Raw genomic sequence first — 13506 nt, forward strand, 5'->3', positions numbered from 1 at the left:
CTGTTTGATGGTAAATAAAAGTGGGATTAAAAAACTCGAAAGCGAAAGTCGATCCGCGCTATTGTTTTTTTCAGGAGTCGATGCTGTACAAGGGGGCGGGGGCAGGTATGAGTAATCTTTAAATTCCTCCCCATCCCGTTCGTGGCTGTCGATAAAATGTACAGCTAAAGCAAACAGCAACAACAACAACAACGCCCCGCGGCAGGTTGGATGCGAAGCGCAGCACTTCAATCGACACCCGAGCACACCCACAGCCAACACAACGACGACGACGACCAGGCGGACAAAGACCAGGGCCAGAAGGGCGTTCCAGTCCAAGATGGAGTGTGACGATGCGGCCGTCGAGCGCCAGAAGCTGGTGTCGAACGACGAGGAGGACGACCAGAACACCATCACGAACCTGTCCTCGAGCGGGCAGGCCAAATCCGTACAGACGCCCATCTCGCCCGTGCTCAGCAATAAGGTGAGTCATCGTCGTCGGAAGCGTCTTATCAGCTCGTGATGTGTTTTTGTCCCCGTTTGTAGCTGTTTTCCAGTGGCGAAACGAGCCGAAGTCAAAACTCCACCAGCTACTCGCTCGGGAAGGGAATCGCGACCGATGCACCGTTGGCCACCAAGGTCAACTACGTGAACGAACGCAAGGCGCAAGATAGCAAGCCAAAGGCGAAGAAAATCCAACGAGGTAGGTAGAGGTAGAGCCCGGGATAGCGATTTAGTCCTTGCCAAGCAAACATTCAGGCGCTTTTTGCCCCCTTTAAACTGTCCCCAGTAAAAAGGCAAACATACCCCCAAACACAGCCACAGTTACTTCCGGGTTCGGCTTCAATCGGCTCTCTCCCATACGCTTGTGTTTCATGTGTTTTGTTGTGTTGTGTTTTGCTTTTTGTTCTAGTTCCTGTATTGTATCTGCTTGATTTTTGGGTTTTTTCATTTATTTCTTTTCCTTTTTCCTCTTTTTTCTTCTTTTCTTATTCCTTTTCATAATTTTGTTGCTCCCGATTTTGGTTCAATTTTCCACCACCACCTGGTATATGTGCCCCGTTGTGCTCCCGCTCCGTCCGTCCGTATGTTTTCGTCTCGCTCGCTCTCTTTCTCCGTGTTCCTTGTGGGTTGGTTTTGCGATTCCGTGCAGAGCTCACACCGACCGGTGGCGTTCCGGTCACAGCCAATACCGCCCCTACTTCCACCACCACCGCTACCACCTCCTCCACCAGCACCACCACCACCACCACCACCACAAACATCACTTCGGCCACCATTGCCAACAACAGCTCTGCCAGCACAAACAGTAATCTCCCGGACGGAGCAACAACGCTAGCACCGCCGCCATCCGTTGCCCCTAGCAACAGTGCAACCGCCGCTCGGTTGCTGAAATCTCCACCGTCACAGTACCAGCGCCCGAAGCCGCCCGATTCGTTGCCCTCGGCCGCCAGTAGTGGTGTCGGAGGGGGAGGTGGTGGTGGTGGTGCTGGTGGTACAAAGCTCCGTCACCACCCTAATGCCCATCCCGGCGTGTCCACGTCCACGTCGGGCAGCTCAATAGCGCTCAATGCAAAGACGCACAACTTCTCGTCCCGTCCATTAAAGCACCATTCTTTCATATCAGAGGTACCCGACGTGCGGCACATGGAGCGGGCCCTGCTCGGGCTGCTGGAGGACTTCCATTCCGGGAAGCTGAAGGCGTTCGGTAAGAGAGATGCTGGAATAAATTACAAGCGACCCCTGTACTAACCGAAACCGTTTCTTTCGCCCCCCCCCCCCCCCCCCCCCCCCTTTCGAAAGGTTCCGGTTGCACGATGGAGCAGATGACCAGCATACGGGAGCAGCAGGAAAGTTTGGCCAAGCTACACTTTGACCTTGGCATGACGGAAGCATTTACCGGTGGCAGCAACAACCCGAACAACGACAACGAGCTGCAAGCGCAAAGCAATATGAAGAAGCTGGTGCAAAAGCTGGAACAGCTGTCCTTCTCGATCGAGAAGCTTCACTCGAGCAATGTGGAAAAGTGACCGCTTGACTGACACACGTAGCAGGCAGGAGATTAGTCTTAGGATGCGCTGAGCCCAGCCGCCGATTGGGATGGGATGTGATTTTTTCTTCTAAAAATCGGTAATAACGTAAAAAGAGTGCCGAGGCGCCATTTTCTTTCCGTGGATCTTTCTACGGTGGTTCGAACATTGAACATTTTTTGGGTTTTGAAGGGAATAAAAACGCAAATTTTATGTTACGCCCGGTTTTTCCATCTCTGCTCCAAACACACCACTACACACGCCGCTCGACCTCCCCAGCCTGCTTCGTTTTTTTTTGCTGTTGCTTATGCCTTCTTTTTGGCGAATCCGAGATCGTACACCAGCTTGACGATGCCGAGCAGGCCGACACCGCACAGCGCGACCGTGATGCCGAACAGGGCCTTATCGGCCGGACCACCCTTCAGGAAGACGGGCAGCTCGTTCTTCGCCTGGAACGTCAGCATCTTCTTACGCAACGATTCCGGCAGCTTGTCCGAAATCATCACTGGCGGCTCGGGATGGTGACCCATGGTGGATGGTTACTGCTTTTGATCTGCAACAAACAAACACACACACAAAACGGTGAAACGGGATGTAGTTTTTCACTGCGAGAGGGAAAAATTATGCAACACGCGTCGTTGCAGGGGCCATTTTTGTGCCAACTTTTCCTCCCGTTTAACACACGTGCAACATTGGGCTTAATTAAACGCACTCGCGCACATTATCACCAATAGCGGCCACTGCGGAATCAATTACCCCTTACCTGCGTGAGTCTGCGGACGAAGCGATCAAACTGTTTCGTTTGACTTTCCTTTGCTCCTTGCAACGTACGGTAACGGCTGCCGATGAAATGGATCAAAATGCACCGACTCTCCTTCAACTGTCAGCGAGTGGGAAGAAAAAGGGCAACGGTGTCCTAGCAACCGAAGAGCGGCTTCAGCGGGGCTTGCTTCGATGCACTGGTGGTAACTGTCATGCCATGTGTGCCAATAACAAAAAAAGGCAAACGTTCGTGTCCACACCACCACCACTCAGCTGTGCACAGACCGAGGTGGATTATTTTTAGCACGCCCTGTTAGTGCAGCGAGCACTTTGCTCATCGCCCAAATGCACTTGCCAATTGCATCGCACAGGGAGGTGGTGGTGCATCATCATGCTAAGATGCTTAGAAGGGTTCAATCGTTTCTTCTTTTTTTTAACATTCGATAGCGTTTCGGTGCATTTGTTTCATGAGTTATGGGTCGGTCGGGAACGGTTTTGAAACGAACCACGTGCTCGGTTGAGTTATCTTTAGTTTGTTGGAAATTATTCAAAAATCCAGTTTTTTGTTTCTTTAACAGTGCTTAACAGACACTTTGAATTTCGGATTATTATCCTTCAACTGGGTGTAAGAAGCTTTGCACCTAATAATTGTTCCACATTGAGTAAACGATCGTCCTCGATCTTCCCGACCCTTTGGTAAACGCGTAGTCAAACAAACAAAAAGTAGTCCAAAGTCCAAACATTTCAGGATTTTTTACATAAAATATATTTCTGTTAAATTAAATATTGTTTTATGTATGTATGTACGTGTATATATATATGTATATATTAAGATAATTTTGTTTGTTTCGTTTTTTTTTCATTTTTTATATGTATATATATACTTAATGTCCACTTTTCAACATATAATCATCTTTTTTGTATTTTCATGCGATTTTTTTTTCTTTTCTTATCCATTTCCCCACCTTATGTTTACACATTGTTTTGTTTTGTTTTGTAATGGGTTGTTTGTTTTTTTTTGTATGTGTTGCGCGTCTGTTGTTCGTTTTCTTTTTCTGTTGTTGTTGCTCTGTTGTTGTTCTTGTTGCAATGCTTTTGCTTTGCTTGTTTCATTACTGGTTTACCTTTGTTTTACTTTTATGCGTGTTTTGTTTGTTTGTTTCTTTTGTTTTTCATAACTCTCCGCCCGTTCTCTCTCATAGTAATTTGTTACACATTACACACATGCGGCTTTTGCAGTAGTTGTATTAATAGTAGTAGAATTAGAAGTAGTAGTAGTAGTAGTAGTAGTATCAGTAGCAGTTTGCCGTAATAGTAGTAGCAGTACAAGTCTGTGTGGCGTCTGTCCATTTTCTTGTTTGTTTTTTTGTTTGTTTCAATTTGATTTTTACCTACAGCGCGCAGCAAAAAAAAGAATAAGCAAACATGGTTGTTGATTTTGTATGTTTTTTTTTGTTGCTCAAAGCCCATTATTAGTTTAACTTTGTTTTCGCTCTCTCTTCTTGTTTCTTTTTTGCCTTTACTCTAATCGTTTCCTTTATCGCAAATCCTTCTTCTTTAATCGTGAATCATCATAACCACCTCCTCACCAGGACATTCACAATGTCCTCTCTCTCTCTCTCTCGCAGCCCACCCCACGCAGCTAGCAAAAACAAAAACAAAATTCACTTTGTACAACTACCACCTCCTCTTCCCCACTCCTGCCCCGCCCGGGGTGGCCCAGAAATGGGGGGGGGGAAGCGGGCGCAACAACAACGTGCTACAAATTCAATTCAATTCAATTTCCCTAATATTTCCCACTCCCGTCTCATCGATATACATATATATTGCCTACCAACATCGTTCGCTATCTCTCTTGTTCCTCTTGATCAACAAAAGCGTTCTTGGGTTTCGTTTTAGCTTTTCCTTCCCCTGCGTCACCGTTTTTCCCTCGCTTCCTCAATCGTAATGCACGGTATAAAAAAGAGTAGTTAAATAGTTAAAATAGTACACAAAAAAAATAAACAACTCATAACTCCAGCATATTTGATAAAGTTGTTGATGCGCTTCAACATCCTTTCCTAAACGTGAGATAAAAAAAATATGCATATAAAAATTGTTAATCAATCCATCAACCAGCATCCAGCTTCCCTCTCATCGGTGGAAAGCCCGTGAATTGCTGCCGGATCCCAGTGTCTGCCGGCAACCGGAAGCACGTGGCCAATCACGTCATCCCAACAGTCTTTACCTAATCTTTCGCTAAATCCTTTTCCTTTCATTTTTTTTGCTAACAAATTGCAAACAATCCCTTGTATCATCTCTCTCTCTCCTGCGCTCATTCTCTACAACCAACTGACGCCCTCAATAATTGCTCAATTGCGTTAACATAACAGACTTTTTTTTTACTATTTCACCACTGTCACCTCCCTCCTCTTGCTGCTACTACTGCACACAATCTACTAAACCCATCTCCAATCAACAAGCAAAGGGACGGGCCAGGGACCGTTATCAATTCAATTCTAATACCTAATACATGCTAGAAGTGTTTGCGTTGCTCTCGCTGTTCGAATCCGGAATCTCTAGCGTCGTCGTGTGTACCTGGTTGTTGCCCAGCAAACCCGTGTCAGTCCCGTTGTTTTCTTCTTCTTTTTCTATTCCACCACACACACACACACGCGCGCGCGCCTTATCATTCGACTGGTGCCCGTTATAAGTAGAAACCTCAATGCATTATGTGTGATTGTGTGTGTCCATAGAAGAAGTAGTAATAATAGTGGCTTTCGACAGTAGCTCGATTGCTGGGGTTTAGTAATTTTACTATGATTTGCTTTTTTTTTTAAAGAAAATTTAGGAGATTTGGCTTAACGAGAAACTGTTTCGCAGAAACAATGCCAAAACAAAAATTTAAGAAATCACTCAAACACGTGTTTTTGCGCTGTTTACAATATTTACAAACGAAAATAATCCATTTTTTTAACTTCTAACCGAAACGATCTCAATTTTGTCTTCTAATGTTCTTTGTGTGTGTGTATTTGTTTGTTTCGTTTATGCTTTGCTTTTGTTTTACTCTTCTTCTAACTTAACTTCATTTTCTTACAGCTGTGTTTTGTTGTTTTGTGGTTTAGGCGCCATGTTTTACAATATCCACAATGATTTGTTTTTTTTTTGTTTTTGTTTTCGTTTTATGTGTTTTGCTGGTTTTGCTTTTCCCCTTACAATTTTCCATGCTTGTTGTGTGTCACACATATTATTCCACATACATTTTACATCAAACATAAAACAGACATACATACATTCGTTTTATGTTTTGTGTTTTGTTTTCTGAACTGCAGTCTCGTATTAGTAATGTGATTTGCTGGTGCCATTATGGTTTTCTGTTTTTCTTCTCTGTTTTCCCTCCCCCACTGTACAAAATTAGCAATACTTTGATTGAGGGGTTTTTATGTGTTTGTGTATACATTGTTGCTCTTGTTGTTGTGTGTTTTGGATTATGAGAAGAACAAAAAAAAAAACCCTAGTATTTTGTCATATTTTGTTTTGTTCCGGAGTTATTTGTTATACATTTTGAATAGTGTTTTGTTTGTTAAATAACGAACTTCTCTCTATTGCCCTTCTTTCCTTTCTTTTGTTTCTCGTTTTACCTATGCTTGTTTTTATTTTTGCTACTACTTCTCCATCGCCCTTTCATTTAAATTCCAATAATTAAAGCCATTCTTTTCCAGCAGTGTCCCATTCCCACTGTCACTGTGTGTTTTCGTTATCCCCGTTTTTTTTTTTGCTTAAACCTATAAAACGACGTTATGCTTGTGCCTTTTCGCCTGACTGAGCTGACACATTTAACGTGCAGGAAATAATTTATCAAAATCAGCTAAAAACACACACACAAGTTAGAAGCGAGAAAACAAACAACAACAAAATGCACCATTTGATGAGTTGTGTGTGTGTGTGTGTGTGTGTGTGTGTGTGTTGGAATTTAAGGAGTAACCCGCGTCACAGTTTCTTTTGTCAATAAACACCCTTTTTTCCTTCTCTCTCTAAAAGCTATCTCTAAAATAAAACACAGACAAAACAAAACAAAAGTATTTCTCTTGCCAACAACAGCAATAAATATATAAAAAAAATCCATTGTTGCTGCTGCTGCTGCTGGTATAAAAAAACGGTACGAAAGTAAGTATTGCAAAGTATTGGCTACAAAGTAAAGGGGGGGTTTTTGTTTTTAAATAAAATTGCACATTTCGAACAAAGCTCCGTGACTAAACAACAAACACAAAATGCATCTTTTATAGGACCTCTTTTCAAACTGCATTGCGGAACAAATCGGAAACCTGCCACCGATCGTTGCCACCGATCGTTCTGGGAGAGTGGGACGATCGTTTGCACCATCAACCTTAATATTCCTATACTTAGGGGGGTTGTTTGTGGTTTAGCTACACTAGGAAATGGGGTACGAAAGGGGGAAATACACATAAAGAAGCTGTTGCTGCTGGGGTGGTGGTGGTGTTGGTTAGATCATGCTCTACTGGAAGACAACCCTATATTAACACCCTCACCGTACCGGACTGTACTCCTGACTATTTTCCAATATACGAATGTGTGTTAACATTAAACAAGGACGCGAGCAGAAGACCAATATATGCTATAGAGAGTAATGGTTCGCAAAAGCGCTTGAAAAAGAGAGAGAGACTGTCTCTGTATATGTATGTGTGTGTGTGTTTGTGTTGTAAAGAAAAAACAGTAAACAAATTACTTACATCGAATGATAGCTTAAGTACACGTTATCCCGTTTTCCACGTGTTGTTGTCAAACTCGCGCCCTTTTTTTTCTTAGTGTAGAATTTTCAAGCGTCAGGACATAAATTGCGCGTGTGTGTTACAATCAGGTAAGTAACAATTTAAAAAAAAAAACGGTGGTGTAGTTCTAAGGGTGGTGGTACTGGTGGTGTTTTGTGGAAGTCGTAAACACACAATACACAAATTCTTCATCTTCATATGTGGAATGCTTTCGTTCCAGTTTCGTTGGACCCGGAGAGAGAAAAGGGCTGAGGAAAACGAACCCCATAGTTGTTGTGCTTTCCATTACTAAAAAGAGGAAGGAACAAGCAGACAATAAAAAGAACGGCCATCCCCTCGTCACACTGTGAGCCGTGGAAAGGGGAGATTGTGTGGTTCTGTGCTGTGGTGATTGAGGTTGCACATTTCGATGCACAAGCCATTGCGATCTCCTCTTTTCTTACGCGCTAAAAATTAGTAAAAAAGAGATTATTGGTTTTACCAGTTGGCTTGGTTTAGATTTTCGGGATTTTGGTGGCTAATTGTCTATCGGGATATGGGGAGAGAGAGGACTGTTTCAACATCCCCCCCAAAAAAAGGCCTTCCTTCACACTTCTGCTATGCAGTTTTTACACGATCGTGGAAAGTGAGTCATAAATTGTGTTCGTGTGTGTTCTTTAACCATTAATAATACTTTTGTTTGCATTTTCTTCCGTAGTAGGTGTATGTGTGTGTGTGTGTGTTTGTGTTTGGGCGTGTACGTGAGAAGCAATTGCAACTTCACACCAGAGAATGCCTCCTAGGTTAGAATGTGTCGATTGCTTGCAGCGGGATTACCGTCTCTGCTAGCGTAATAATTGGTAGGTTTGTAACAAAAGTACCGAAAACGGACACATATTTATGCTAAAGCAAAGGCCGTACAAACGCGATGGTGAGCATAGCTCCCTCTTCCTCCCTTCTCTTTCTCTTCATACGTAACCTGCGCAATCTTTTGTCGTTGTTGATTTTTGATTATTCAATGGAAAACAAGCATCGGCTTGTACAAACACGCAACATAGTAGCTTCCGTTTTGCTTTGGGGTCAAACAACACAAAGAACCGCGCGCTGCAAAACCGTAGGCAAAAGGCAATAAACAATATAGCAAATGTAACACATATTTTAGAAATAGGCGGGCGCAATTGCGCTTCGGTGCCGCTGCTTTCTTCTCGATTGCCTGGCTGGTTTTTTTTTGGATAATATGGTTGATTAGCTATTTTTCAATTTCTCCTTCGGGCTCCCGTGTGGCTGTTTGTTCTGTTTGCTATACACAGATTGGTTTACTGCACACGCACACACACACATTGTTGATTATTTACTCATAAAAATGGACAGTAAATGGTATATAGGTTTGTTGGCGCACTATAAAGGTTAACAGGCTTGTTGTCCTTCGTGTTTCGCGTCGCTTTTTGCGGTTGCAAAATGCAAGGGTGACTTCTTTCTGGAATCAATTCTAAAGGGGGAAAGACATTCTCCCCTATCGGTTAAAGCGTTAATGTTCCCCCCACTTCTACCAGCCATGGATGGGTTGCCCTGTGCCCTGTGTGGCGAGGAGCGGGATGGGTTTTTTCAGCAAATAGTGCTATTACTGGTTCTGTTTTTACTTGCTCGCCGGTGTTTTGTTCTTTCCTCTTCAATCGGTGCTTTCTCCTGCTCTGGGTTTTGATGATGCAAACATACATTTTGATTGTGAGAGTAGACTAATAATTGCATAAAGTATAGGTTAGTGCGCACATCACATGATTTTTTTTGTTTTGTTTGCTTGTTTGTTTTGCTTAATGTTGGTTTTTGTGTATGTATTTTTGTTTTATATCAATATTTATGTTTCATAATTATACCACACACTTCTCTTCGTGTTTCGTTCTCGTTCTGCACTTTTTGTTTTGCAATTACACCTGCACATCTCCCTCTCTCTCTCTCTTCCTTTCTCGTAATGTGGGTGTATGTGTGTGTAGCAGGAAAAGGTTACTTTTCTCAGCTAGTACATTCGTTAGACATAGGAAGCGACGGATTCCCGGCGACGGACAAGGCAACAACATCGACAAGGACAACACAATATAGCGGGCATACGGAGCGCGGGGATGGAGGGAGAGCACTTGTCGGCACCGGGGAGGCGCTTTACTTGAGGAATGCGGCCACGATGATGGACAGCAGGAAGAGCGCAAACACGCACACGACCGCTTTGCTCGAGTCGGGCTCGAAGAACTTCTGCAGCTGCTGGAGCGTGGTCGACGCGACCGTATCGCTGCGCGCCCCGTGCTGGTGACCGTCGCCGTCCGGACCGTACCCGTTGTTGCTGCCGGCCAGCAGCAGGCCCGCCCCGGTCGACGATTTGGTCGTCAGCACCAACTCACCCTTGCTGTTGACCACATTGCCCTGGAACGGGGTGCGCCCATCGACGTCGTCCGTGGTGTGGCCGGCTCCACCGGACCGACCCGCCCCACTGCTCGACCGCGGCACGTTCGTCGCGAGATGGTGGGTCAGCACCGGGGAGAACGGGCCGCTCATGAGCTCACCGTTCTGGCGCACGCGCACCGGACACACCTTGAACGCGTACGTCACGCCATGCTGCAGGTTGTGTACAGTAAAGCGCGTTTCGGGTCCACGGTAGGCCTAAAAGCAAGGGAAAATCACGTTTAGTGTGTTTTTCGAGATTATAAAAAGCGCCTTCGACTTACCTGTTGAAATTCTTGGTCCCTAGCTTTGGCCATCTGCAGAATGTACTCGATCGGATCGACGAACGGGTTGTTCCGGCTCGTCTGCCACTCGATCGTGAGCGTGCCGTGGCGGGCCGCCGGGTCGTTGCCGGCCGCCGCTGCTGCCAGTGCGGCCGCATCGGTGCAGACGCGCGGTGCCTTGATGCTGTTCGGCGCTGCCATCGCCGTTGTGAAGCTGAAACCGTCGGAGAACTCGCCCCGCCCGGCGTGCCGCGTCTCGACGCATATCCGGAAGGTGTAGCTGGTCGTTTCGTGCAGCCGCATCACCTTGCACGTGTTGCGCGTGCCGGTGTACACGTTGTGGTACTCGCCCGTGCGCCTGTTTTCCATCTCGACGTAGTACCGGGCCAGGTCAGCCAGGTTCTTGCCCTCGCCCCAGCGCAGCTTCAGGTGCGCAAAGCCGGCCTGCGCACACTCCAGCTTGGGCGGTTTCGGGGGCAGCGGCGAGGTCGTGAACTTGATGTAGCTGGAGAAGGGCCCGGTGCCGATGGCGTTCACCGCCTGGATGCGCAGCTTGTACGTCGTTTCCGGGTGCAGCTCGCCGATCAGCAGCATGTTGCTGCAGTTCGACCGGCCAGCGGTGCTCGCTGGGGTGGTGGCCGGTGCGCTGGCAGCCGCGTGGTTCTGCCCCTTGCCACCCTTGGCCGAGTGGGCGGGACTGGCGGCGGCGACCGCTTTGCCTAATTTGCTATCTACTAAATTCGTCGCGGCAGACGGTTCGTCCTCCGCGTCCGTCGACGCCGCACTGCCTACGGATGCTTCCTCCTCTTCGTCCTCTTCCTCCTCCTCGTACTCCTCGTCGTAGTGGTGGTGGTGGTGTTGGTGGTGGTCGGCTGCCGGATATCCTCCAGCGCCGTGCTGCTGCTGCTGCTCGGGCGAGGTAGCTGCGATGGCGGCCGCACTGGCCGTGTGCGCGTCTGTCGTGATCAACCGATCGCCGCACTCGATGTTGTACTGCGTCACCGGCGAGCCGTTGTCGTGCGGCGTCTGCCAGCTAATAAGTATGCTCTTGGCCGTGATCTTCTGCCCGCCGACGGTCGGTGCGTTCGGTGCGGCCGCCGGCATCTGCTGCCCGATCGGTACGGAGTAGCGCGAGCAGCCGGCCGCATTCAGTGCGCACACGCGGAAGTGGTAGCGCGAGTGCGGGTGCAGATTGCGCACGTCCGCGGACCGGTGCGCGCCCCGGTACACCGTCTGGTAGTTGGCGTTCGCGTCCACCGCTCCTCCGCTCGCGTCCACTACCTCACTGCTGCTCGACTCGGCACTGGATTGAAGAATGTACTCGCTTATCGGTGACCCGTTGCTGTGCGGCTCGGCCCACATCACAGTTAAATGCGTTGGCGACTTCAGCACGACGGACAGGTCGCGCGGCGACTCGGGCGGTGCCGAACCGGCAGTGAACGTAAACTCCTCCGACCAGGGCCCGGCGCCGATGCGATTGAGCGCCCGCACCTGCACCGTGTACTGCTCGCCGGGCAGCAGATCCTTCGCCACGCAGAACATGTCCCTGCCCCGGTACACCGCGCTGCGCACCTTCGTGCTGACCGTCTCCACCTCCATCTCGTACTCGAGCACGGGCGAGCCGCCGTTGTAGTCGGGCTTCTCCCACCCGAGACACGCGGCGTACGGTGTCGGCGGCGATTTGCAGTACGGTTTCTGGGGCGGCCCGGGCGACACCGGTTCCGTCGTCACGAGACACGGCTCGGAAAATGCACTGATCCCGCCGGGGCCCTCGCACAGCACGCGGATCTGGTAGGCGGTGCCAGGGTTTAGCCGATCGATCGTCGCTTCCGCCTCCTTGCCGCTGTACACACGGTCGTACGAGGCGCCCGAGCTGATCTCCAGATGGTACAGCGAGATGTCCGCCCCGCCCGTATCGTGCGGCGCGTCCCACCTCACCCGGAACCCGTTTGCGTGCACCTTTCCCTTGACCTGCGGCTTCGCCGGCCGGCCCGGGCACGTGGGCAGCGTCCGGAAGACGACCTCCTCGCTCCACGGGCCCCGCCCGTTATCGTTCTCCGCCCTTAACCTAAACTGGAATGTGGAAGCGCGCCGCAGCCCGATGCACTCGTACAGCGTGTCCTGCCCGTTGTACACGTTCCGGTAGCCGTACCCCTGGTCGTCGTTCATCTGCAGCGTGTACTCCTCGCACGGCGAGCGCCGCTGCCAGGCCAGCTTCAGCGTGGTAGCGGTCGCGTGCCGCAGCGTCGGCGGTGCCGGTTGGGCCGGCGCATTCCCGACCGTGCTGTACTTGACCAGATCCGAGTAGCCGCTGCGGCCGTACTCGTTCACGGCCGATAGCCGAAACACGTAGTACGTCGACGGCTGCAGCTTGTTGAGCTGGAACTGCTTACCCTTCGTCTTGCACACCTCGAAAAATTCGTACGCCAGCTGCATCGGTTGCTGTCCTTGCTGCTGCTGGTGGGTCATCGAACCTTTGCCATTGTCACACTCGAGGATGTAATGGATGATGTGGGACCCGTTGTCCGACGGTGCGTTCCAGCGCAGCTGCAGCGAGTTCTTGGAGCGCGCGAGCAGCTTGGGCGGCGCGGGCACGTCCGGCTCGCAGCAGGGCGTGTTGAAGACGGTCGGCTCGGTCGGGGAGCCGTGCAGCTGGTCGAGGTACACCTGCAGCCGCACCGTGTACTCCTGGCCCGGTCGCAGGTCCTGCACCTTGCAGGACAGCGACGAGCCCTTGAAGATGCTCTTGTACTTGTTCTCCTTGCCGTGGTCGCTCAGCAGCACCTCGTACCGCAGGTCCTGCACGTTGAAGGGCAGCGGTTCGAGGGCGGCGCCGGGCAGGGGTGGCGGTGGTACGCCCGGCACGGGGCCGGCCGTTACCGGCGGCGGTGGTAGCGGCACGACCGGCACGGTCGGTGTCGGCGGCGACCACTGCAGCAGGGCGGTGCGGGGCGTTATCTCGGTCACCTGCGGCGATGGGACCGCGCTCAGATGCTCCACTATGAGCGACTGCGTGTTGTCGTCCTCCTCGTCCGGGGCGCTCGACGTGTCCTCCTCCGAGGGGGACGGCGTGTTGATCGCAACGGCCGCTCCCGTACCATTGCGATGATTGTTCATGTGGTTGGGAAGCAGATGGTGCTGCTGTTGCTGGGGTGGGGCGTGCGATTTCCTTACACCACCACCACCGTTCAGTTCGGCATGTTTTCGAGGTGAATTGATCGGCGTCGTTGCAGATGCATCTAAAAAAAGAGAGAACCAAAACAATGTTAGTAA

General features: G+C 49.4%; 3 protein-coding genes across 14 annotated transcripts in view; 1 reads left to right on the plus strand and 2 right to left on the minus strand.

The window, feature by feature from the left end:
- LOC120955816 (putative protein TPRXL) lies at nt 1-2227 on the plus strand. The gene is made up of 4 exons (XM_040376998.2): nt 1-463; nt 526-682; nt 1133-1687; nt 1783-2227. The coding sequence occupies exons 1-4, from the start codon at nt 320-322 to the stop codon at nt 2007-2009; spliced, it is 1083 nt and encodes a 360-aa protein (XP_040232932.2). The 5' UTR covers nt 1-319; the 3' UTR covers nt 2010-2227.
- The window catches only part of LOC120955819 (cytochrome c oxidase subunit 7A1, mitochondrial), a 27635-nt gene continuing 16322 nt past the window's right edge, over nt 2194-13506 (minus strand). Inside the window, exons 2-3 of one of the 2 annotated variants that reach the window (XM_049609785.1) lie at nt 2773-2847; nt 2194-2562 (exon numbers count right to left, since the gene is read on the minus strand). In XM_049609785.1, coding sequence (XP_049465742.1) covers nt 2315-2539 — 225 coding nt within the window. In that variant the 5' untranslated portion in view covers nt 2540-2562; nt 2773-2847 and the 3' untranslated portion in view covers nt 2194-2314. Of the gene's footprint in view, nt 2563-2772; nt 2976-13506 lie in introns of those variants that run through there. The other variant, XM_040377000.2, reaches the window with a different exon arrangement.
- The window catches only part of LOC120955814 (fibronectin type-III domain-containing protein 3A-like), a 60072-nt gene continuing 50341 nt past the window's right edge, over nt 3776-13506 (minus strand). For all 11 annotated transcript variants that reach the window (XM_049609774.1, XM_040376996.2, XM_049609778.1 and 8 more), the window contains exons 5-6: nt 10234-13472; nt 3776-10168 (exon numbers count right to left, since the gene is read on the minus strand). In XM_049609774.1, coding sequence (XP_049465731.1) covers nt 9674-10168; nt 10234-13472 — 3734 coding nt within the window. In that variant the 3' untranslated portion in view covers nt 3776-9673. The remainder of the gene's footprint in view (nt 10169-10233; nt 13473-13506) is intronic.

Source organism: Anopheles coluzzii, chromosome 3 (genome assembly GCF_943734685.1).
Source record: "Anopheles coluzzii chromosome 3, AcolN3, whole genome shotgun sequence".
NCBI lineage: Eukaryota > Metazoa > Arthropoda > Insecta > Diptera > Culicidae > Anopheles > Anopheles coluzzii.

Coding starts and splice junctions, on each gene's coding strand:
- LOC120955816 (XM_040376998.2), top strand. CDS start 320: ATGGAGTGTGACGATGCGGCCGTCGAGCGCCAGAAGCTGGTGTCGAAC. Junction 683..1,132: donor GGCGAAGAAAATCCAACGAG/GTAGGTAGAGGT, acceptor GATTCCGTGCAG/AGCTCACACCGACCGGTGGC. Junction 1,688..1,782: donor CGGGAAGCTGAAGGCGTTCG/GTAAGAGAGATG, acceptor CCCTTTCGAAAG/GTTCCGGTTGCACGATGGAG.